The following is a 22,247-nucleotide window of genomic DNA, read 5'->3' as shown; positions in this document are numbered from 1 at the left end:
TGTTAAGTTCGTTCTGGATAAGAGTGTCTGCCAAATGCAGTAAATGTAAAATACATCACTCAGAGACTGTGAGAAAGATGCATATTAAACATAGCTCATCACAACAGGCATGTAATGAGTCTTGAGGGGTAGATCCACTGTAGCATGTAGCCAACTGACATCATTCAGAAACATGCAGCAGCAGATCACAGGGACGGGCCTTAAATGTTATTCAAGTGTTTCACAGTGGAGATAATAGATGTATATGAATTTAACATGTTTATAACTAAAATTCAAATATTTCCTTCAGATTGAAGGGTTTTCACCTTCAGTTATTCAAGAGCAGTAGGTCTTTAATAACATTTGGATCCTGCGCAGTTTCGATAGTAAACATGTCAATCTGGATACCTTCACAAAACTCAAGATGGGTGGAATCATGACATTGCCTATATAAGTAATATCTATTATAAAATATGCCGTTATGGTCAGTTTCAGGAAGCAGTTTTACAGACGTAATCTGGGGTTGAGTTGAAAATATATTTTATTTTACTTTAAAATAATTAGCATCCATTAGAGTAAATAAATTCCCATATTTTATGGGTGAACCATATGCCATATATCATATCTTTTTTGGTATTTTCAGTGCATGAATTGTACAGTATAAAATGAACCACCTAGCTACTTAGATCATGCAAATCAACTTTTGCAAAGAAGTGTTAGTTTGTTAAAAAATGCATTTTGCTTTTCAACCACGCTGTGTCTCGTCCTTTTGCTTAAGATAACACAATGTTAATATCACCTGTTCATTCGTTAGTGTGCGGCTAATTTAATTTAGAATAGTTGAGTATTTCTGTGTGCGTTAAGTCATTGCATAATGACACATGCAATGTGGGTTCACACTTTTAATGCGGTAGTTTGTGTGAAAAATTGTACGCCCGAACAGGGACTTGAACCCTGGACCCTCAGATTAAAAGTCTGATGCTCTACCGACTGAGCTATCCGGGCTCTGAGGATCCCTGTTAGCCTACACCACAAATTGACCGTTATTTGGTATGTTGGTTACTGAGAAAAAAAAATCATGTAACTACAATAATAAAATACTAAACAACAATAATGTTGTACTATTAATAAAATTAAATACATAATTCAATAACTTGCACAGATAAAACAAATAACTACCTATTTCTGAATGTAAGTCTAGTAGAGGCAAAAAGTCTCACGCCTAATCATCAGCGATGTCAAATATTCAGACAAGTGGTCCAACTAGCTAAGATAGCGTTATATTAGCTGACTTATACCGATAAAACGAAAGACAAGGTCCAATTTAGGGAAGGTAGCTTTGCTAACCTAGGTTACTTAGGCTAGCTAGTTACCTCCCCGAATAAAGCATTCTCCTTATAACTAATGGGCACCGCTGAATTTTGGATATAGAATATAACTAATTATTTAGACAGCTGGATTATTTATATTATCAACTTGATGTACTGATTGTTTTTTCTTTCATTCCAACGTGCACATTTTCATAAACGGGTGCTTTGGCATTTGCAAATGGTCAGAGAATGTCGTAAATGAGCCGCGATCTTTCCAGAAAACAGCAACGCTTCATCCCAAATAGAAATTCCAAATCATTTATACCATATAGAGTAATGGGAATATCTACCTCAAGAAAGCCTTTGTTAAACATATCAACAGGTGGCTCCGTGGCGCAATGGATAGCGCATTGGACTTCTAGTTAATCATGGAAGGAGTGATTCAAAGGTTGTGGGTTCGAGTCCCACCGGAGTCGTCCTTTTCCAAATAAGGTCGATCATCTTTGCTTTTACAGCCTTGCACACATGACACTTCATGTTCTTATTAATTTAAATATATATGACCACGTATAATTAAAGATTTACAGAAAATGGTGTGCGCCGCTTTAAATTCCAACTGCGCATGTTTTCGGCTGGCCCACGTCGTTCCGCATTCAGAACGGGAAGTCCGGGCTGGAAGATTCTGGAAGTTCCGTCCGTTGGTTGTACAGGAGTACACTACTCGATGAGAAGAGAGGGCTCAACCCTGTATTCCACAGTAAAACCAGTAAGAGGTGTATTGGGGGGGGGGCGAAGCTTCAATTCAGTTGTATCTACAATACGTTGACTACTTAAAGCAGAAAGACCAGCTCAGCCCGTGTAGACAAGCTTGCTACGTTTTGTTTTAGAGGACCTCGCAAGCTAGCTTAGCTAGCTAACAAGTGTAGCCAAGCTAAGCTAATATAAGTTGGCTGGGTCATGTTTGCAAGCACTGTAGCTAAATAAACAAGTGCTAGCTAGTTAGCTTCATACGGTGTAAACCGTGTCACTGATTTTAACACTTCTGGTTAATTTCCTAGAAATAAGCTTTGGGTTTATACAATTAGCCAACATTGGCTAGCTAGCTACCATTTTTCGGAATGATAGCTAGATGAACATATGACTTGTGGCGATATGCTAGCCGGCAACCTCTTTTTTCACAAAACGGTTAACATTTAATTTACTCTTTAGCTAGTTAGGAAAGTTAGGTAGCTGCAATATTTTAATTAATTTTTGCATAGTTGTACCCTTCTTAAGATAGCATGTGGTTAGTTGATACTCATTAGCTTAGCTAAGTTAGGTTAGCTAAATTAACCTATAGGTTAAATGTTTGGCAAGGCGCTTCAGATAAGTCGAACACCAGGTGTCGTATCCGTAGTTTATACAAATAAATACATTGATTTTGTTTCAGTCAATAGCTTTTTTAAAAATATACGAATATTGTTTACAGTTTAATCTGCTGGTTGGCCACCATGGTGAAAGAGACTGGCTTTTACGACACACTGGGCGTAAAGCCTAGCGTTAGCCCTGAGGAGCTAAAGAAAGCCTATCGCAAGCTGGCATTGAAATACCACCCTGACAAAAATCCCACCGAGGGGGAGAAGGTAAGTGCCTGATGCCCTAGATGTGTCTCCATAACACATTCCTGTCACGTGTCATTGGTTTCGATATGAGATAATGTGAGACAGGAGGAATATTAGCCACGTGACTTAAATGTTTTAGGGTATTTGTATGGCGTTTCAGATCGTGTCAGTCATGTGATGATCCCGCTCATCTTGGTTGGTGCGTGTGTCTGTTCATGTACCTACAGTTTAAACAGATCTCTCAAGCCTATGAGGTGCTGTCCGATGCAAAAAAGAGGGAAGTGTATGATCGAGGAGGAGAGAAGGCCATTAAGGAAGGTGGGAATGGAGATGGAGGATGTGGCTTTAGCTCACCTATGGACATTTTTGATATGTTCTTTGGAGGAGGAGGTCGCATGCACAGAGAGAGGAGAGGTACGTGACTTTTTGTAGAAGGGTTGTTCTTTAGGTGGGGGTTGAGTACAGCTAATTTAGTTAAGTGTCCATCATGCAAGACACAGCAGAAGTTTATATCACACACTAAGGCTGCCATACTAGAAGGATGCATGTGATTATAAGGGGCTGTGTGTATCATCATTTTCAGGTGACAGGACTTTAAATTTGGCTTCCATATTATCCATCACATAATATTCTGTTATGGTATTCAAAGTGTATATGATTTAGCTATGGAAAATATTACCACAACTCTGGTGCCCTACTTATTAACTCAGTAATTAAGAAATATGATGTAATGATTTTGTTTTCACAGGGAAAAATGTTGTGCATCAGCTGACAGTGACTTTGGAAGACCTTTACAATGGGGCCACCAGGAAACTATCTGTTCAGAAAAATGTTATCTGTGAGAGGTGTGAAGGTAATGGAATAAAAAAATAGTAAAAATGTCTTTTTGTTGGAGGGAGATGAGATGGGGAGGGAACGTTTTGCAGTTTCATTTGCTACATGGTTTCTCTTACCTTTTTTAGTAAATTAGTAAATTTAGTCCTAGCTTGTTGGTAGGATTTCGTTGTCGTGAGTGGACTATCCTTTTTAGCAAGTGCATAATGCAAGTCATGTTCTGACCACTTCATTGTATGCATTTGATATTATCAGTCAACCTCAGAATGCCATAGGTGTGTGTCCATGTTGTTTCAAGCCAGCTTGTGTATGTGAATGGTCTGATGTACATGTGTATTAACGGGACACTCTTACTGCTCTCCCACCCCCACCCCCCCTCCCAGGACGTGGCAGCCGTAAAGGGGCCATAGAGCTGTGCACATCATGCCGGGGCTCGGGTGTCCAAGTCAGGCTACACCAGCTCGCCCCAGGCATGGTGCAGCAGATCTCCACCATCTGTGGCAGCTGCCAGGGCCAGGGTCAGCGCCTCAATCCCCGCGACCGCTGCAAAACCTGTGCTGGACGCAAGATCTTGCGTCAGAAAAAGATCCTTGAAGTGCACATCGATAAAGGTTAGGAGGGGAAGGGGTCAGGCAGCAGACAGAAACGGATTGGTTCTTATTTTACTGTTCAAGTTAAAATTTTGTTGATGTAAGTGGAATAATTTAGCAGGGATGATCTGTACATTGTAATTTCTCTGCCTTGTTTATAGCATGGGGTAAACCAGTTCCAAACATGTCATGTAGATATTTAAGGCACATAAACAGAATTGTGGTTAGTGAGTTTAGTGAGGACAGTTTTACTAAATGAAAGGAGGTTGTCTTTAACTGGCTAGATTATGTTTGTCTAACAGGGATGAAAGATGGACAGAAGATTGTTTTCCATGGAGAAGGGGACCAGGAGCCTGGTCTAGAACCTGGCGACATCATTATCGTCTTAGACCAGAGGGCACATCCCGTATTCACGAGGTCGGTTTGGGGTTAAAACGTGTGTGGTATATGGTAGCTTTTAGTAAACTTCTCTGTAGGAAAATGCACAGGCCTTCAGTTATTTCAGCAGGCCATTAGGGCTCGTTGAAATAGTCTTAGGCATTTATTGTGTTTTAATCCTCTATGATTTAAAGTGTGGGTAATGGCTGCTGTGCATTTTTTATTTATTCATGGATGACACGAGAGCTAGAGTTCATATATCATCATAACCAGCTTGTGCATTTCATGCAGACAAGCAGAGGACCTGTACATGACCATGGAACTTCAGCTTGTTGAGTCATTATGTGGTTTCCAGAAACCCATCAAGACACTAGATAACAGAACTCTCCTTATTACTTCTCATCCAGGTGAACATTAATATTGTTGCATTCTAGTGTGTACATTTTACAGATGAACAAATGACTTTTGATAGTGAATAAAGCAAATATGTTACACTTCAGCATGCGTTTGTTGGCTTGCCGTAGCAGGAATATACTTCATTCATGTTTTTGTTGAGCAGGCGAGTTAATCAAACCTGGAGATAAGAAGTGTGTGCTGAATGAGGGAATGCCCATGTATCGTCGACCATTTGAGAGAGGCAGACTCATCCTCCTCTTCAGCGTGAGTGTAAAGATGATGGAGTGTTGCCACCAATTTTTCTGTGTGATGCCAAAACGTCAGCATGTTGAAATGTTGTGGTGTACACATACATATTCATCATTACAAAATATTTTTTTGCTGTGTTTTTTTAAATAGTTAAATTTTTTTTGTTTGGGGTGTTTATTTTTTTGTTATAGAAATCCTATAACTCACGTTACTTATAAAGTTGCAATCCCTGTGTAAAGAAATATTCCCTATTTTCACATGTGCAGACATGATGGAATATGTAGAATCAAAATGAGACAGCCGTCTGTCCACTAGCTCAAACCATATTTGACAGTTTTTCACATAAGAATAGACATGCTAACATGACAGAGGACGGAACTTTGATACGGCTGGATAGAAAACACTGCAGAAAAGGGAGTTGCATTATAGGAAATTCTAACACTTTGTGTACTGTAAGTAGAGTACAAATTAAATGTGCACTGTATAGAGTAATACCTGTATGCTCTGTTCTTGATTATTTTAATCATCAGGTTGTCTTCCCTGAGGCAGACTTCCTCCCTTTAAACAAACTGAAGCAACTGGAACAGTACTTCCCTGACACACGTGAGAAAGGTGAACCGGACAGCATGGACGATGACCTCTATATTTACGCAGACCTTGAGGATTGTGACCCTGCGCGTGAACGACGCCATTATCACTACATAGAGGAAGAGGATGACTTCCACCCAGGTGGAGGGGTACAGTGCCAAACCTCATAGGGCTTCCATGGCTCTAACCACATTTCTCTCCACCTCCACCCGCCATTCTTTGCTCCTGCTGCATAGTCGATAATTGTGGAAGAGAAAGTGTTGAGAAGGATGCCAAATCCCATTTTCTCAGTCAGTTAACTTTCTCCTGAAAAGCCTCTGGCTGAATTATTAGACTCTTTTTAACTTTTGTGACTGGAAGAAGCCGATTTCTTAAAATGAACACTCATGAACAAGTTTACGATCCAAAGTCTTTTAGAAAGGTAATTATTGACAGGATCTGTGAGGTGTTCACAGTGGCTGTGGTACAGAGTTGATAAAATCTCTAATATGGATGCTTGGTGTAAAGTGTACGATGTTTTATGCTGTGTTCAAATGTCTGTGGAGTATCCCATCGCAGTTGCCGTAAGTGAAAGCAAATAGCTGACTCTTCAACACGTGATCTTACGACGACAGCCACTGCAAAACCTTAAGCCGTGTTCTGTTCTTGCCATTTTGCCAACACCTGCACCACTGTTTGTGTATGTGCTCTGCAATGTGCCATTTTAATGCCGAATGTAAAGATCATACACTGGTGACATGGGAGCCATGCTACTTTAAAATATACAACAGCAAAAAAAATTTCAGCTGTGTATACATATTGTTAACTGTTAAGAGGCCTCAGCAATAGGCAGTGGTCAAAAAGTAACCTAATTTTGATTGTTTATTAGACAAAAATCATCAGTAAAAGCCTTATTGCTGTTTTGAACAGCACACTGAATAGAATGAAAACGAAAAGGGTGCAACATGCATATTCAGAACAGGGTCAGCACTGTGGTGCGTGTATTCCAAGACCACATTTGTAGTAGAGTTAACATGAAGTATGAAAACAATGGTAATGCACACTATTTACTGTAGTTTTTATTTCTTGATAATTTTTATTCTGCTGCTTATTGTACCCCTGCTGTTTGTTGCTTGCGAAATGTATCTAGCTGTCTAAAGTCCCACGAACCACCCTTTAAAATTAAATTAACAGATGTTTTACCCTTTTAATCTATCAAAAAGGGTAGTTTTTTGTTGTTGGGTTTTGGGGAAAATTGTGTGTAAATAGGTGCCAGAAGCAGCTAGAAAAACACCCTAGAAAGATGCACGTGATGGCTGCTGGAGCACTGTGCAAAAGTTGTTGCTATGAAAACATGTTGTTATGGGTGTTTTGCATGTCCTCTTTGATACAGGGGTAGTTCTAGGACATTGCTTCTATTTTCAATAAATGCTGTATACTTTTGTATTTTGGTTACAGCAAAATTCAGCAAAAAATTAATTTCCCCCATACCCCAAAAGTAGTTCATTGAACCACATGTGTCTTAGTATTAGTGTCTTGTGAGGCTCATTTTACCCCAATTGTTTTTGGGTAAAAGTCTTATTTTTACTGCTTTAAAGAATGTCAAGATGCATACTTGTTTAAATAAGCAATTTTGTAGCAGTGATCTTAATAAGTGTATGCCCAAAGAAGAATCATATTGTTATTTGAATAACTTGCAACATCCCAGTAAAATTTGGCCTTCAAAAGAAAGTGATCCCAGTCATCTGAGATGCCAAATATTGGCAGTGCTTAGCTACACAGTGTAGTTTTGTTCATTTTTATAAATTACGGTAAGTCATACTAGCCACATGTCCTAAACAACAACAGAAAGTCTATGTAACATTGGTCAAAACGAAATGCAGTTTAAGACAAATGTCTGAAGATTTGGGCATGTATTTATGGAAAAGATTTTAGTAGCTCGCAGTACTTGCTAGCTAGATTAACCTTTCAGCTCCAGTGTGTTTTTTTTTGTTTGTTTGTTTAAAAAAAAAAAAAAAAGGTCATACATGAAACAGGCTGATGGAGTACATTTGGTATAAGTGAAAAATTGTGTGCATTTTATGTGTTCTGTTAAGTGCCCAGTATTTGCTTGGTTGTCAGTATTTTTGAATTATGACCTCTAAATTACATTTACGTTATGACTATAACCTGTTAACTGAAATGGAAAAGTTTTTGGATACATTGAGTTATTTTTACATGTGTAGATGCATTTGCACAATAATTATAAAATGAGTTATTTATTAGTATAATTTTTCTATGATGTTTAACTGATGAATATAATCCTATCTTCTAAAACATGATTAATTTTATCACAATATAGCAAATTTATGCAACAATGAGACAAAATAATTTTACCTTTCATAATGACATGCTCTTTTTTCATTAATTTTTATCTGAAGTCTTTAAGGTCTTGTTTTGTCTCCAAATATTGATTACAAATTCTTCACCTGTGAGGCCTTACTAAATATGTGTAAAGGCAGTCCTAGCTCGGTGTTTTGCAGCAAAGGACACACATTCAGACTCAGTGGGATGCTGGCTTTTTTGGTCTTCACTATGCCCTGGGTCTCAGGAAAACAATTGCTTTTTTCATCGTGTTGGAGAGCTGAAGGGCAAAAGTACTTTTCTGAATCTGTGAAAAGTATGGTTGTTGTCTAAGTGCTATATTAGAATCAGTTTTATTTGGCCCAATAATGTAGATGTTGTACTTTTAATTTATGAATTAAACTCTCCTTTACCTGCATTTTCCAGGGTCTCTTGGACTCATTTGAACAGGTGTGAAATTATGTGGAGCTCAGTATTTAACTTTGTAGATCTGAATATTTTAGTAACCACACAAGTAGCCAGGGCTAGTTACCCAGCTATTTTTGAGGCAAACAAAACAAATGGCATGGGAAAAGTGAGTAGGAATAGCAGGCCTTTATTGAACCATAGAGGAATCGAACTGAGAAACCATGGCAACCTGAGAATGAACCAGGCCTCAAGCAGCTCAATTTAAAATTCCACCATGTACATGTTGCACCGAAAATGCAAAACACTACACTGTAGTTTCAAAATGTGGTTAGAGTTCAGTTACGACTAGATCAACTGGACAGCTCAGTGGTGTGTTGGCAGTTTTTCACATAACATGCAGGGAATTTTATTTCATTGTACTTCAGATGTTTTTATGCTTGTTCTGTCAATAGCCATGACAATAATCCAAATAAAACAATGTAAAAAAGTGCTTTATAATGAATTGAAAACAAACCCATTTTCACTAACAGCAGGACAGCAATATCACTGCATTTACCAATGCTTTATTTCACTTGAATTTACATAGTAAAGTCACCTTAACCCACTGTCCATAAGTGAGAACATCCTTGACAGTGTCTATGATATTTGAACACCAAAACAAATTACACACACAGTATATTCCCATTGTCACATAACCAAGGTTGCATGCATGTGTTGGGTCAAGTGTTAAAACACACCAAGCCATCACACCAGAATTATACTAAAATAGAAATAGATTTGACTACATGGACACATCAGAATGTTCATTAGCCGACATAAAATTCATAGTAACCTCTCCAGTCTTAGGCTTTGTGGTAAACTCTGCACAAAAAAGATCATTCTCTTATCATTTTCATAATTCATTTGGTTGTTTGGTTCTATGTTGTGAACCCTTACTGGGGAGCTACAATTGGAGACCTCACTGGTTGAACAACCCCAGTTCTTTCATATAATCCAGGTAGAAGCACACTATATGTTTCTTCACTTTATATGAACGAAACCACTGTTGACTAGAGAAACCAATACACAGAGTAAATGTGTAGTGTCATAAGGCTACTGGCATGCAGGTTCCTATATGGACGACACTAGAGATCCCTTCACAAAGAATAGGTCACTATGCTCATGCAGTTTTTCCTAAGAGAACACCTTAGATTACATCTTTCCAAAGTCAAATCCATCTGATGCCGAGATCTCATCATCTCTTTGCTGTCCGTCCTTGGCTTAGGACCTTTGCTTTAGTAGCAAGGTTGTGTGAAGCCTCAAGGAATCTGTAGCCTAGATTAAACTGTCAAGCTGTAATCGAGTGTCACAGCGCAGTTCTATCATATCCAAATTACTTTATACTTTTCAGTAACACACTTCAATGGGAACTAAGTGGTGAATTTCATCACGTCTTTAACTTCCTTTCTTTTAGTGTAGGAGGGTTTGTTGGTAAAATATATAATTGACCTTCATTGTTACTGAATGGAAGACTTTCATGTCACACTAAGCACTGACGCATTAGCTGCAGAGACCTGTATGTACAGGGGTGCCCCAGGATCAGGACTTGGAACCACTACACATATATAGACTATATAGTGCACTGAGCAAACACCTCTGAACAGAAAAGCTTCAAGGTTTCCAGAGCTTCAGTAGACCGTCCTCACTGTAGGTGGCGATAAGGTTCTGGTGAGGATGATGAGTTATGCCAATCACATCTTTCTCATGCACCTGCAGAAAGGGACACAGGACAACAGAATTTCAGGACTGCACATCTTTAATATGCTAATGAGTTGTTTCAGGTTAGGTTTTAGTTTAAGTGTATGTAATAAATTCATTTCATTATATAACTGACATCTCGGTGATTTTCATGTATAATCTGAAGTGGAATCTCGATGTGGCTACACCGATTAAGGCTAACCTCTTAGAAGATTTTCAATAGATTCTGGTTATGTCAGAAACGGTGTCTCTTAACATCTGCAATAAAATTTCAACTGAATAAGTCAAAATTTTAAAATACAGTATCTTTTCAGAAAAAGAGAAACCTAATAATACCTAAATCTAAAAAAAACCTAAAGACTAAAAGACGACCAGAGAGGCAGAAGCTAAAGAAACAAAGCTTTCCGAATCATCCCTTTAGAGTGATTATGAAAGCTTAAACCTGGGAATATGGCAGACATCTGTAGGCAGGCCGTACCATCAGAGACCTCTCCAGCTTGCCAGTGATGGTGCTGAACGAGTAGAGAACGTAGTCCTCTCCCACGCAGTAAATCCACTCCCCACGAGGAGACAGGGTGCTGCATACAAAGTCTCCTCCCTCCCTCGTGCCTGAGCTAAAGCTCCTCAGCACCTCGGAGGGTTTGGTGGAGGGAGGGAGAGAGGAATATACAAAGAGGGAGCAAAAGAGCAGATGGAGAGGAAGATTGAGGAGGAGGAGGAGGGTTAAGAGAGCGAATGAGTCAGCCAGCAAGCGGGAAAAGGAAGGGAGTGGGAGAGACAAATGTCTACGTGTCCAGGGTTTAGACCAGAAAGCTTCTAGCCAAACAAAAGCTGAACCTTCGCAACTTTAGACCATTCTCTAAAAATGTTAACTTTCTGAATTACAGCTCTATAACTTGATAGAATTTTGGGTTTACTGTGATTATTTTCAGTATTAACTATTTGCATTTGTGAATGCCAGAATCCATCCAGAAGTATTATATAATTAGTTCCAATTATTCACATCAGCACCTGGCATCTGTAGTTGGCTTGGCAGAGGAGAGTTCCTTATGAAAATCAATGGCTTTAACAGCATAAACTGCTGAACTTTATATGGAATATTGAAATATGTATAGTGAAAAATGGATGGTAGATGGTTATTGTTGAGTTGTTACCTGGCCGTGGATATTCATAACGACCACTGTGTTAGTCCTGTTACACACCACAAAGTGTTCAGGGTTCTTGGGCACAAGAACGACATTGTTAACCGTGATGTCTAAGCCTTCAGGGATGTCTGGTGTTTTGATGGTGCGGATGCATTCCACAGTCTTCATGCTCCAGATCTGAGAATGAGGCATGTTATTAGTGAGTAGTGCAAACAGTATGACAGACTACATGTTTAGTCAGTAAATCATGACAGATATGGAAATAAAATGCAGGTTTACCTTGACAGTACCATCTGCTGAGGCGCTGATGACATATTGGCCATTGTGTGAAAAGATGATGTCATTTATACAAGAGATGTGGCCTTGAAACTCCTTCAACATCTTTCCTGATTTTAATCCATGGAGTCTAAGAAATTTTAGTGGTTAGAAGGCATACTATCCGTACGTCTCTCATAGAATTCCACTCTTTTAATGACTCTTAAGGGGCAAAATCATAGTAAGTCAGCCCTGAGTACCGTACAACTTTCCAGCTTTAAAAGTTGCAATGCTAATTATGCAATTATTCATTCTTCATTATTAAATACTGTAAATGAAACATGGTGTAATAGTGATTAGGAAATCTTAAAACTGCAAAATCCAAAAAGGCTCACCTTTTTCTGAGGTTTATTGAAAGCACCAATTACTAGGAATATTTTTTCCAACATGCACAACCCTAGAATGTACAGCACTGGAATGCACAACCCTAGAATGTACAGCCGATACTATATAGCATACATACACCTGCCCTTGGTAAACACCATAGCATGATCAAAGGAAAACCCCTAAACATATATGAGAAAGACATTCTATTATGTATACATAAACATATTGCTGGACACATGATGCATAATGAGACTGAACTGACACCCATACATTAGCATGTGCTGCCTGTCTGGCACTAGTGTCTCCTCTCCTCCCCTCCTGTGCTGTCTGAAGCGAAAAGCCAATCCAATGCAAGTGAGGGGGAGTTTTTGTTTGACAATAAGAGTCTAAATCACACACAGTTCTGCCTGCCAATTACCCCTCTTCTCATTCTCTCTCTCCAAGCAAGTGGCAAGACATCTGCATCCATCACCTCATGTTTGCCTGGATACTTGAGATAGGAATAGAAACACTTTATGGGCTTCTCAATTTACCTTATTCAGCGCCCCTCTCTCTCTCTCTCTCTCTCTCTCTCTCTCTCTCTCTCTCTCTCTGCATGTGGAAAATCATGCCATCCTACACCCACACAAGTGCAGTCTGTGAGCCCAGCACTCACACTGCAGAAGCGCCGCAGTCAGAGTGGTTAGGCAGGGAGAAGGAACGTGGAGGGAGGGAGAGAGGTGTGGGAAACACTAGGTGCAAACATGCTTGAATCTCCCTAATGATGCTTCACGCCGAGGGGCTGATCCATCTTAACTCCCACTGCATTTCTGATCTATTTGACATGGACACACATCGGTCTTGGGCACTTCCTCCAGTCAGGTGCCGTCAGGCCACTGATGCAAGACCCCAACTAGGTATTTCTCTCTGTCAATTCTATAATGACTAATAATGAATTCTCTTTATTCCAAAAATGATTTTTGTTTAAATAAAACTGATGCTACAATCATGGCAAATTTTGTTTCTGCTCTTTAAACTGAAACTGGAACCTGTCACATGCCTTTCTTTTTGTTAATGTCCACACAACAGCGTTTCTTTGAGACCTAAATGCGCAATGCAGAAATGTCAGAGGTGGACTAACTTAACGAAGGCGAATACGACTTGAGTGCTTTGCCTTTATGACTGAGCGAGTGATGTGGAAACCAGCCCCACATAAGGCACCACAACACGCTCTACCACCAGCTGCTATGCTTGCCGACGCACCTTGCAGCAAAACCTGTGCCGAGCAGCCAGACCTCCGAAAACGAGTAAATGTGGCGTTCACACAAGCGCCACGCAGAGAGCAGAGAGAAGCAGGCCATTAGGATGGATGAAGCCCAGCTCATGGCAAGATGCAGACCTGTGCTGTTAAGTCTGAGCGGTGAGCATGGAAGTGTGTGGGTGCAAAACCTGATGGTGTGGTCGAAGGAGGCACTCAGGAGCTGACTGTTGTCCCTGCTGAAGGAGAGGGAGGTAACGGCCTTGCTGTGGGCACGCTCGAATTTGCGCAGGCACTGACCGTTGTGGATCCTCCACAGCTGGAGGAGAGCAAGAAGCTGGCTGAGAGCTCACAGTGAGCAGGCATCTTCTGACAGAGCCCCGACCCTCTCTTGGTGTTTCCTTTTACTTCATTCTACACTTGTGCTGTGAAACAGGCTGCGGTGTTTTAATCGCATGTAATACGTCAATATAACAGACCCATACTGATCTTTTGCCTTTTCTAAACATTCAGCTAAATCTAGATTGTACAGAGGAGAAACCACGTTTAGCCATACCGGCTGTACCTACTTTAACACTAGGCATGATGTTTCACTACCTTCAGGTACAGTGCTGGTAGAAGGAGTCAACCCACACATGTAATTAAATGCTGCATGATTAACCAGATTAAAAAAAAAATCATTTATTTGTCAGCAGTAATTAAAAGTAGCCTGCACACACTTCATTCCCCCTGTGACGAGTGATTAGAGCTCTGTTTGCTAGCGCGAGCACCAGCCAACCTTGGCTTGGCTGGTGCTGATTTTTGATGCGTGGTAAGCAGTACTGGGCTCTGCAGACTGTGTCTGACTGTAGCAGACTGTGTCTGACTGTAGCAGACTGTGTCTGACTGTAGCAGACTGTGTCTGACTGTAGCAGACTGTGTCTGACTGTAGCAGACTGTGTCACTCTAGCAGACTGTGTCTGACTGCTACAAAGGCGTAGTGTTCGTTCTGCTGTCTTTATTAGTGCTTAAATGACACCAGGAGAAAAGCCAATGTGGTAGGGTAATTTAGTGCCTTTGAGTATTTTGTTATGGAGGTGTTTGCAGCCTAGGTTGGTCTGCAAGCTTTGGTCTGGATTTGGTTTGGATCCACACCTGGATTTTTCCATCCTGGGCTCCAGAGGCCACCATCTCTGAGTCATGACTCATTGCCAGACAAAGCACTGCCTCGTCCATCTTCATGAAGTTATCCTCAGCCTGGTACTTCAGATCCTAGAAGCCAGACACACACACACACACACACACACACACAATTGCATACCACTACCACACGAGCCAGCATGGGTGGTTACTTTTTGACTTATGCTGGAACATGAGTCAAGTAACAGGAATACTAGAAGCTGCCAGATTATTAGATGTACCTCCTATCATCACACAAATTGCACACTGCTACAAGTCATACACTATGTAATTACACAATGTGGTACAAAAAAAGAAAAGAAAAAATAAATCAGGCAGATCAGAGTTCCCACCATCACTTAGGTGTGGGAATGCATAAAACGTGGCCTTAGTGACTTTGAACATGGCATGAAAGTTGACAGTTTTAGTTGTTCTCAAATGGCTGTCATCCTGGGACTTTCATGTACAACAGTTCCAAGTGGGTACCAATAAAGAAAAAACTAAAACCACTAGTGGTCAGTGAACAGAAATAATCTAAATAATCAGGCATTAAAACTGGACCACTGGGAAATAGAAAAAGTTCCACAGTTGAATGAATCATTGTTCCTTTGGCATCCATGGAGGCCAGTGAGCCATCCTGTTGGGTGTCAGCAGTGCATGTCAGCAGTAGTGTGATTTTGGGGGGGGGGGGGGGGGGGGACATTTTGACCCGGATACTCACTGAAACATTTGAATAGCAGGGTTTACGCGGACATCCCAGCTGCTCAAATTCATGCTTTCATAGTTAGTGTATCCTCACATATGGACAATTCCAGCATCACACAGTGTCATGTCAGCAAATGGATTCATCTGACTTGATACTTCCTGGATCTCAACTATATTGCCAGTCTTTTGGTACAAAAATTTCAAAAAAGGCATACATGAAGAAGCAAATTCATGCTGCCAAAAAGACATGCATGAACAATACAAAAAAAAAATCACTGTATTTGAATCAGAAAATATATGACCCAAATGGCTGAATCTGAGAATAACATGCCATATTTTTACCGTCTGCTTTGGGTGAGTAAATATTTAAACACATTTTAGTAATCCTGACAAATCCAGTGGTGCAACTAGGGTTCTGACTAGCTACGCCTTTTAAACTTTAAAAATACCTTTACCTGTATAGTACCTCATACCATGCAGTGACAATAAACTACTTATCTCTTTAAATACACCACATCAAACTGAGAGTGTTTTCATGGGCATTATACTGTAAAAGCTACATTGTAGAAGTCGGGCAACGTTATTTTTGGATGCCAGTGGGTGCTGATGTGCAGCTCTGGACGTCACAGAGAGCAGAGGTGACCCATATTCTACATCTCATAGGGTTTGACTTTAAGCATGCACACTCCTGAGAAAAAACATTAGCTACTACTAAATGAGGAAACTTGTTTTTCCTACTCAACAATGGGTGCAGTTCACCCACACAAGCTCTCCCTCCTCAGGACTAGGAGGTCATGTTAATTAGCAGATATCAGAAGGGCCCAAACACATGGCCATGTTAATGGGATGAGTTTTTATATGCAAATTACACATTGCATAGTTGTTTGCGAAATCCGTAATTTTCTCTCAGATATGCTGATTTCAAATTCAAATTTTTGTGATATTGGTACATCCAGTCATACCAAATAAATGCAAAGGAGTTTTTTCCCCCCTGAATTTATGCTTTCAATGTTTGGCAGACACCTCATCCAGTGTGATATATGCTTATAAATGTTACCATATTTGTGTTTTCCAGGTGAATTAGAGCAGTCCCTGCTCAAGTTTGTATGTGCTTCCTGTGAAGTTCTTGAGAAATACTGGCCTGTACACCTGATTCAATTTAGAAACTAAATCTCCACTATTGAGACCAGCTGTGCCACAGGCAGATTAGTGCTTATATGAGGAACACCTAGCGATCCCCAGCACACTCAAGGCCAGGCACCACAGACGCACCTTACAAATTTTACCCGTCTCGAAGTCCCACGCCTCGATGTAGCCATCTACAGAGCCCGTAATCAGGTACTGGCCGTCTGGTGTAAACCGTGCACACTCAACATGGGACTTTGGACCAAACTGTAACACAGGCACACACACAATGACAAGATATGACCTATTTATGAACTTACCTCTTTAATGATCTTCCAAAGGTAAGTCCCAGTAGACAGCAGCATCAACGTGATTACACTTCATAAATAGTCCATGGTGTAATATGTTGAAAGTAATGACAATCTGCATATTTATTGACTGAAGAACCACTACTTCACTGTGGGCTTTATGGATATACAAGCCTAAGGATCAAATTTAGCAACTGTGCATCATTAGGGAAACTACAGCACGGCTTCCGACATTAACGGTCCGGAAGTGTGTGGGCAAGAAATCGAACGATACTGCGCAAACACCAGCCACCATACGCAGTGCATTTATGTACGACCTCCATATGCAACGCCGCAGCATGTTCTAAAGGTTAGTCCTGTCTGCGAGGGGACCGGGCAGGGTATTGGGAGACAAAACAAGACGGATTTGTCATACCCTGAGCCAGACCCACTGCCGTGCCGACATCAATTAGGACACGCAGCATGTTGGTGCGGGCCTGGGAGCAGGGGGCATGAGAGAGGGGGCCTTGGGTGTTCAAAGCAATTACACGCACGGCTGTGTGTGTGTGTGTGTGTGTGTGTGTGTGTGTGTGTGTGTGTGTGTTTGTGTACGTGCATGCAGTGTGCTAAGCAAGCCATCTTCCGCACCCTGTATGACATGTCTCTGCCTCATGGCTCATCACACATGGGAACCACATGCTTTGCACTGTCCTGTTTTCTGAATAGGAACAGTTGTCAACTGTGTAGGTTTTACGTCTTAAACTAGTCCTAGAACAGTCGGTGAGGACATTTATTAAGTCAGCTGAGCCCTTGCATCGAAAAACCATACCAGCCATGTCCCTTTTGTGTAATCAGTTATTTTAGTTTTTAAATTTTGTACAACCTGAAATCACATAAAATGCTAAATATGCTTTATTTGGGCTTCCCAAATACTTAATTCCTGTGGGCAGTATGCATCGTTGCAAGGATTCAGTATAACATAGCAAGAATTGACATACTGTTGATCATAAAAATATCTCCCCTTGGGCTTTGTCTGCAATTATGCACTATGTAAAACTTTAAATGAAAGCTGTTTTCACTACCACATTGCTGAAGGCCTGTGATTCTTCATCACTGAGACGAGATGAATTATTCAATCAGTTAATCTTTCATTACCATCCTGCACACAGTTCTACATACCCTCATGATTCACTCAACAATATTTATTGTAAAACAATGGACTTTTTAAATATTTCAAACATGATGACTGATAACTTTGCTGAAATGAACTGCGTTTAGTTTGTCGATATGCTCACCAGTTATAATACAAGTTTGCAATCATATTACAAAGGACCAGCCTGTCCAAGCAAAACGATGAGGAGGAAAGACTTGCGGACCATACACTGTATGGGTATGTTGGCACCATTCCATGTAAGGCATCTTGGCATTTTTTGGGTGATGCAGCCCATAAGGATTAGAGGAGTCTGGAGGCACAAGTACTCATGGCCAGGCACTGCGAGAACTTTGGATTGGGAAAGGTTTGTCCCAGCTGGACCCCTCCGGCACCAGGGCCCGATTACGCCAGTCACTGTGGCGGTACCTTAATGAGATGGCTGAGCTGAGTAGGGAAACGCTCGCCCTCCAGGTCCTTCATCACAGCCTTGCCTCTGAATAGGTCGATGGACATTCCCGGAGGCAGAAGACCCTGGTGCTGCTGCCACTTCAGAGACTGGAGGAGGATGGGGAGAGAGAGGGAGGTAGGGAGAGAGAGAGAAAGTTGTGGAGAGAGCAGGAAGAAACAGAAAAGGGAGAACAGAATAAAAAGGTATTGGGAGAAATGACTGGCATTAGAAGAGAGGGGACTGCACCCATGCATTTTTTAGAAAGTGGTGTTAGAGCAGGGATTTTCAATCCAGTCTGTTTTCAATGTCTACCAACTTCCAACGCACCTCAGGCAGGTACTCAAGGGCTGTACAATGTTGAATACTTGGCTCAGGAGCGATAGGAGATCACAAATAAAAATGTGGACTGTCTGGGGGCCCATGAGGCTTGAATTGAAAACACCTGCATTAGATCCCATTTAGATCCCATGGTAAAAGAATGGACAGGGGGAGTTGAAGAGCTCCTGTTAAGTTGTACCAGTAAGAGTAGATACTAGTCTTGAAGCATATGATGAAATAAATCTGCATGTTCTAGATCCACATACCAACACGGCTAATGATCCAAACTGCCTTAGCGCTTTGGTCTCCTGTAACCTGTAGAGGGCGCCCTCACATAGACGACCCTATGCAGGAAAGACAGCAGCTTAACTTAGCTTCATTCCCAGGATTCAAGATGATATAAAGACAATATGCAACTGTGTGACTGAACAGCTCATTAAGGCTATTCCAAGCTAAATCTTTTCAGATTCTTTAGACAAATAAATTATGTTTCGCCTTTTAAAAATCATCTAAATGCAACCAATAAGATCAAAGATTTGATTAAAACAGTTTGGAAACAAATGACGGATATAACAAATCCAGTCAAACCTACCTGTCCCAGCAGAGCCATGAGGCGAGAGGGTGGGACCACAGTGACCTCACCAGCCAATGCCTGAGCAATAGCCAACCTGCGTTTCTCTTTGCTGCTGCCCTCTGGGTAAGCCTGGAAAGCCATAGTGACCAGAAGGAAATGATGTAATGACTGGGATTACCTGTGCATAGAGCTTTCAGACATTGTGATTGTCTTATTACAGCATTTTTAAGGTGTGGCATATTAGTATATTTTTAGGAAATTTTATTTTTCTTTTAGCTTTTTTTTTTTTTTGTGTCTGTAACAGATTTCTCTGTGCCTCCAAACATTCCTTGAACATTTTTGCTAAATCAGTGTTTCATAATAATGAGCTGTCAGTGAATCCATTACTTGTGCTGTTTTCTCTGGATTCCTACCGTTGTTTTATTTAAGTCTTATGTCTAATCTATCTATCGACTCTATTTTTGGTCTTACACAAGTATGTAAAGCGGACCAAACATATTTGTATCTGTGTATTTGTATTTAAACTGTGATTCAGAGGTGATCCTTAAAGATCCTATATGCATCCATGTCATTTAATCATAACTCTCCGAGTTTGTTATCAGAGCAGCGAAACTGGCCTGCTTCGGGTCAAAGTTGGGGCCTGTGAGCAGGGCTTCCAGCCTGGCATATCGCTCAGGCTGGGTGTGTTTCAGCATGATCAGAGGGTCCGTCTGAGCCAGCAGACAGTGGGCAGCTCCCGTCTCCTTCAGCTCAATCAGCTCCAGGACCACCTGCCGATGCACACAAACACCACCCCTCTGGATGTGAGTTGGTGCGACTAGCGCATTCCTGCAGGTGCTGGGATAGCACCTTGGATGATTAGCCTTATTTCACTGCTTTTCAATGAATAAGATGCATCTCTGGCTTTTGGAAAGTAACAAATAAGACACTTAAAACACTTTTTAAAAATGGTTATTTCTGAATTTGAACAGTTTGCATCAAAACTGGCTGCAAACCCGATGAATTCATCACACAAGTTGCTAGGTACTGTTACAAATTAAATTACATATCTAGTCAATATCCAGCTTAATACCTGACAATCATGCATTTACCAAAGCAATGTTATTGTATTTCTAACAGTATCACACATGCAGTATTATACGAATCTCCTACCTGTACTCTTTTGTAAGTCGCTCTGGATAAGAGCGTCTGCTAAATGCCGTAAATGTAAATGTACTCCTAACACGGAGTATTGTAGGAAGTTATCTACCTGTTCATAGAGATCAATGAGTAGCTTATCAGGAAGTTTGAGATACTGGATAGCAAGCAGCACGATATCCCAGTGCCCGTTGTTAACGTCCGCGATGAAGCTCTCGATGCTGTCAACGGTGTGAAGCGACACCGTCGTCTCCTCTTGCAGCGTCGCCAGCGTGCGATGCAAGTTGTTCTCCTTGAGATATTGCATGATCAGACGAATTACGCTGCGATGAATCAACACATCTTGTCAGTTAAGTGAGTAATTTGCAATCGACGTAACTGTGTGGGCGTTAAAAAAACTGTTTTATGGATGCCAAGTGACGCAATTAATAGCCGACACAGCAGTCTACATTTTAAATGAAACGCCTGCAATTTAAGTAAGCTATTCAGTCTGTCTCACAAATAAGAGACATGAAGCGAGAGAATTTGCATTCGAATGATTTAATTCTACAAGCAACTTTTAACACGGATATATTAAATCTAATGACTCTTAATGACTCTGCGGCAGTAGCTGTTTGCAATATAAAAAAATGGACATTGCAGAAATTGTTCAGTGCAAATGTGTTCAGAAGAAGGCACTACACTAGCCTTACTGACTGACCTGTAAAATATTTTTGAAACATATCTAAATAACCTATCTTGCCTTCGAACCGTCACTCACACACACACAAAACGATTTTTAAAATGTTGACCTATTGTAAAGCTAAACGTGTGGCATATCTGAGACACGGACGGCGTGGGCAGTGCCTGCGCTATTATCGGTAGGTGTTACTTACTCGGCGGATTCCACCTCCAGGTCCATGGCTGGAAGAGTCTGGCAGCCAGGCAGCCTGTGCCCAGATTTACCAGCGGCGCTCGCCTTGTGCTGATCCGCTACCACGTGAACACGATGTGGCCGTGACCGCCCAGTACACGTGGTGTTGTGTTCAGTTTGACTGAGAGGCGTCTAGGTCCCCATCGCTCTCTAAACGGTGCAGTTTTGAAGGGGGTGGGTGTATGACGCAAGCGACCAAGGCAAATAATACCCACTTCCCGAGTTGCTAACAGGTGTCCAGTACACAAAATCTGATTTTAAAAACAAAGAATTAACACATTGTATTCATTCAGTGCAAAATAATAATAATAATAACAATAATAACATTACTGTTATTATTATTATTATTATTATTATTATTATTATTATTATTATTATTATTAAGAGCAGCCAAAATATTTTAGCACACTTTTCTGACAAACTAAAAGTGCGAAAGCCAAACTGCAAGTTGCCATGGGGTCGCTGTCCAAGTGCTGAATTCCAAGAAGGATCCCAGCCCACGTAGTTCCGTTTTTCCCTTGACAGTCACTAATGCGTTTACATTGCAATGTAATGTACATTAGAAACATAACCAGCATTTTAACTGGAATGTATCGCACGTTCCCTGGGGAACGTTCTCGTCGCCCCCTTACGGTGTTAAATTTATTGCATGTGGGTGGGACTTCACAAAGCATGTAAGACACAAAGCCTGTAACCTGCTCTACGCTATAGTCACTAGAATGGCTCTTCACGTTAATTATAATGAGAGGCAGACTGATTCAAAATATAATACCCTGAATCTTCCTATCATTACTACTTTTCAAGGTTATGTGATAGTCTGTACCTCAGTACTACTATTTAGGGATGATTAATTAATGATTATAATGAAGTTTGTTATATATATATATATATATATATATATATATATATATATATATATATATATATATATATATATATATTGTGTGTGTGTGTGTGTGTGTGTGTGTGTGTGTGTGTGTGTGTGCGCGTGTGCAATGCCTACATTCATTATG

At 40.7% G+C, this 22,247-nt stretch overlaps 2 protein-coding genes and 2 non-coding genes across 10 annotated transcripts; 2 read left to right on the top strand and 2 right to left on the bottom strand.

Annotated features, from left to right (window-relative positions):
- Positions 1-911: 911 nt before the first annotated feature.
- trnak-uuu (transfer RNA lysine (anticodon UUU)) lies at positions 912-984 on the bottom strand. Its single transcript has one exon. It is a non-coding gene; the product is annotated as a tRNA-Lys (tRNA).
- A 689-nt stretch (positions 985-1,673) lies between these two features.
- trnar-ucu (transfer RNA arginine (anticodon UCU)) lies at positions 1,674-1,765 on the top strand. The gene is given in 2 exon segments: positions 1,674-1,710; positions 1,730-1,765. It is a non-coding gene; the product is annotated as a tRNA-Arg (tRNA).
- Positions 1,766-1,938: 173 nt separating this feature from the next.
- Positions 1,939-8,665, top strand: dnaja1 (DnaJ heat shock protein family (Hsp40) member A1). 2 transcript variants are annotated; one of them, XM_027023634.3, is made up of 9 exons: positions 1,939-2,055; positions 2,758-2,911; positions 3,118-3,304; positions 3,639-3,743; positions 4,108-4,335; positions 4,617-4,731; positions 4,984-5,099; positions 5,252-5,352; positions 5,868-8,665. In XM_027023634.3, the coding sequence occupies exons 2-9, from the start codon at positions 2,780-2,782 to the stop codon at positions 6,093-6,095; spliced, it is 1,212 nt and encodes a 403-aa protein (XP_026879435.1). In that variant the 5' UTR covers positions 1,939-2,055; positions 2,758-2,779; the 3' UTR covers positions 6,096-8,665. The 2 variants fall into 2 exon arrangements, with proteins under 2 accessions (XP_026879435.1, XP_026879437.1); XM_027023636.2 differs by having other exon boundaries at positions 1,957-2,062.
- Positions 8,666-9,202: 537 nt separating this feature from the next.
- smu1b (SMU1 DNA replication regulator and spliceosomal factor b) lies at positions 9,203-21,754 on the bottom strand. 6 transcript variants are annotated; one of them, XM_081714631.1, is made up of 14 exons: positions 21,197-21,754; positions 20,434-20,644; positions 19,802-19,954; positions 19,203-19,313; positions 18,877-18,954; positions 18,271-18,399; positions 16,552-16,671; positions 14,551-14,667; positions 13,608-13,735; positions 11,817-11,943; positions 11,547-11,714; positions 10,835-11,023; positions 10,595-10,650; positions 9,203-10,404 (listed from the first exon to the last, which is right to left on the bottom strand). In XM_081714631.1, exons 1-13 carry the CDS (start codon positions 21,220-21,222, stop codon positions 10,609-10,611), a joined length of 1,599 nt encoding a protein of 532 aa, XP_081570757.1. In that variant the 5' UTR covers positions 21,223-21,754; the 3' UTR covers positions 9,203-10,404; positions 10,595-10,608. The 6 variants fall into 6 exon arrangements, with proteins under 6 accessions (XP_081570757.1, XP_081570758.1, XP_081570760.1 ...); XM_081714632.1 differs by having other exon boundaries at positions 10,871-11,023; positions 21,197-21,752; XM_081714634.1 differs by lacking the exon at positions 10,595-10,650 and having other exon boundaries at positions 20,434-20,613; positions 21,197-21,753.
- Between the last annotated feature and the right edge of the window lie 493 nt (positions 21,755-22,247).

The sequence above is a fragment of the Electrophorus electricus genome, chromosome 5 (assembly GCF_041902795.1).
Source record: "Electrophorus electricus isolate QZ-2024a chromosome 5, ASM4190279v1, whole genome shotgun sequence".
Taxonomy (NCBI): domain Eukaryota; kingdom Metazoa; phylum Chordata; class Actinopteri; order Gymnotiformes; family Gymnotidae; genus Electrophorus; species Electrophorus electricus.
This window is presented reverse-complemented; position numbering and strand designations above follow the sequence as displayed.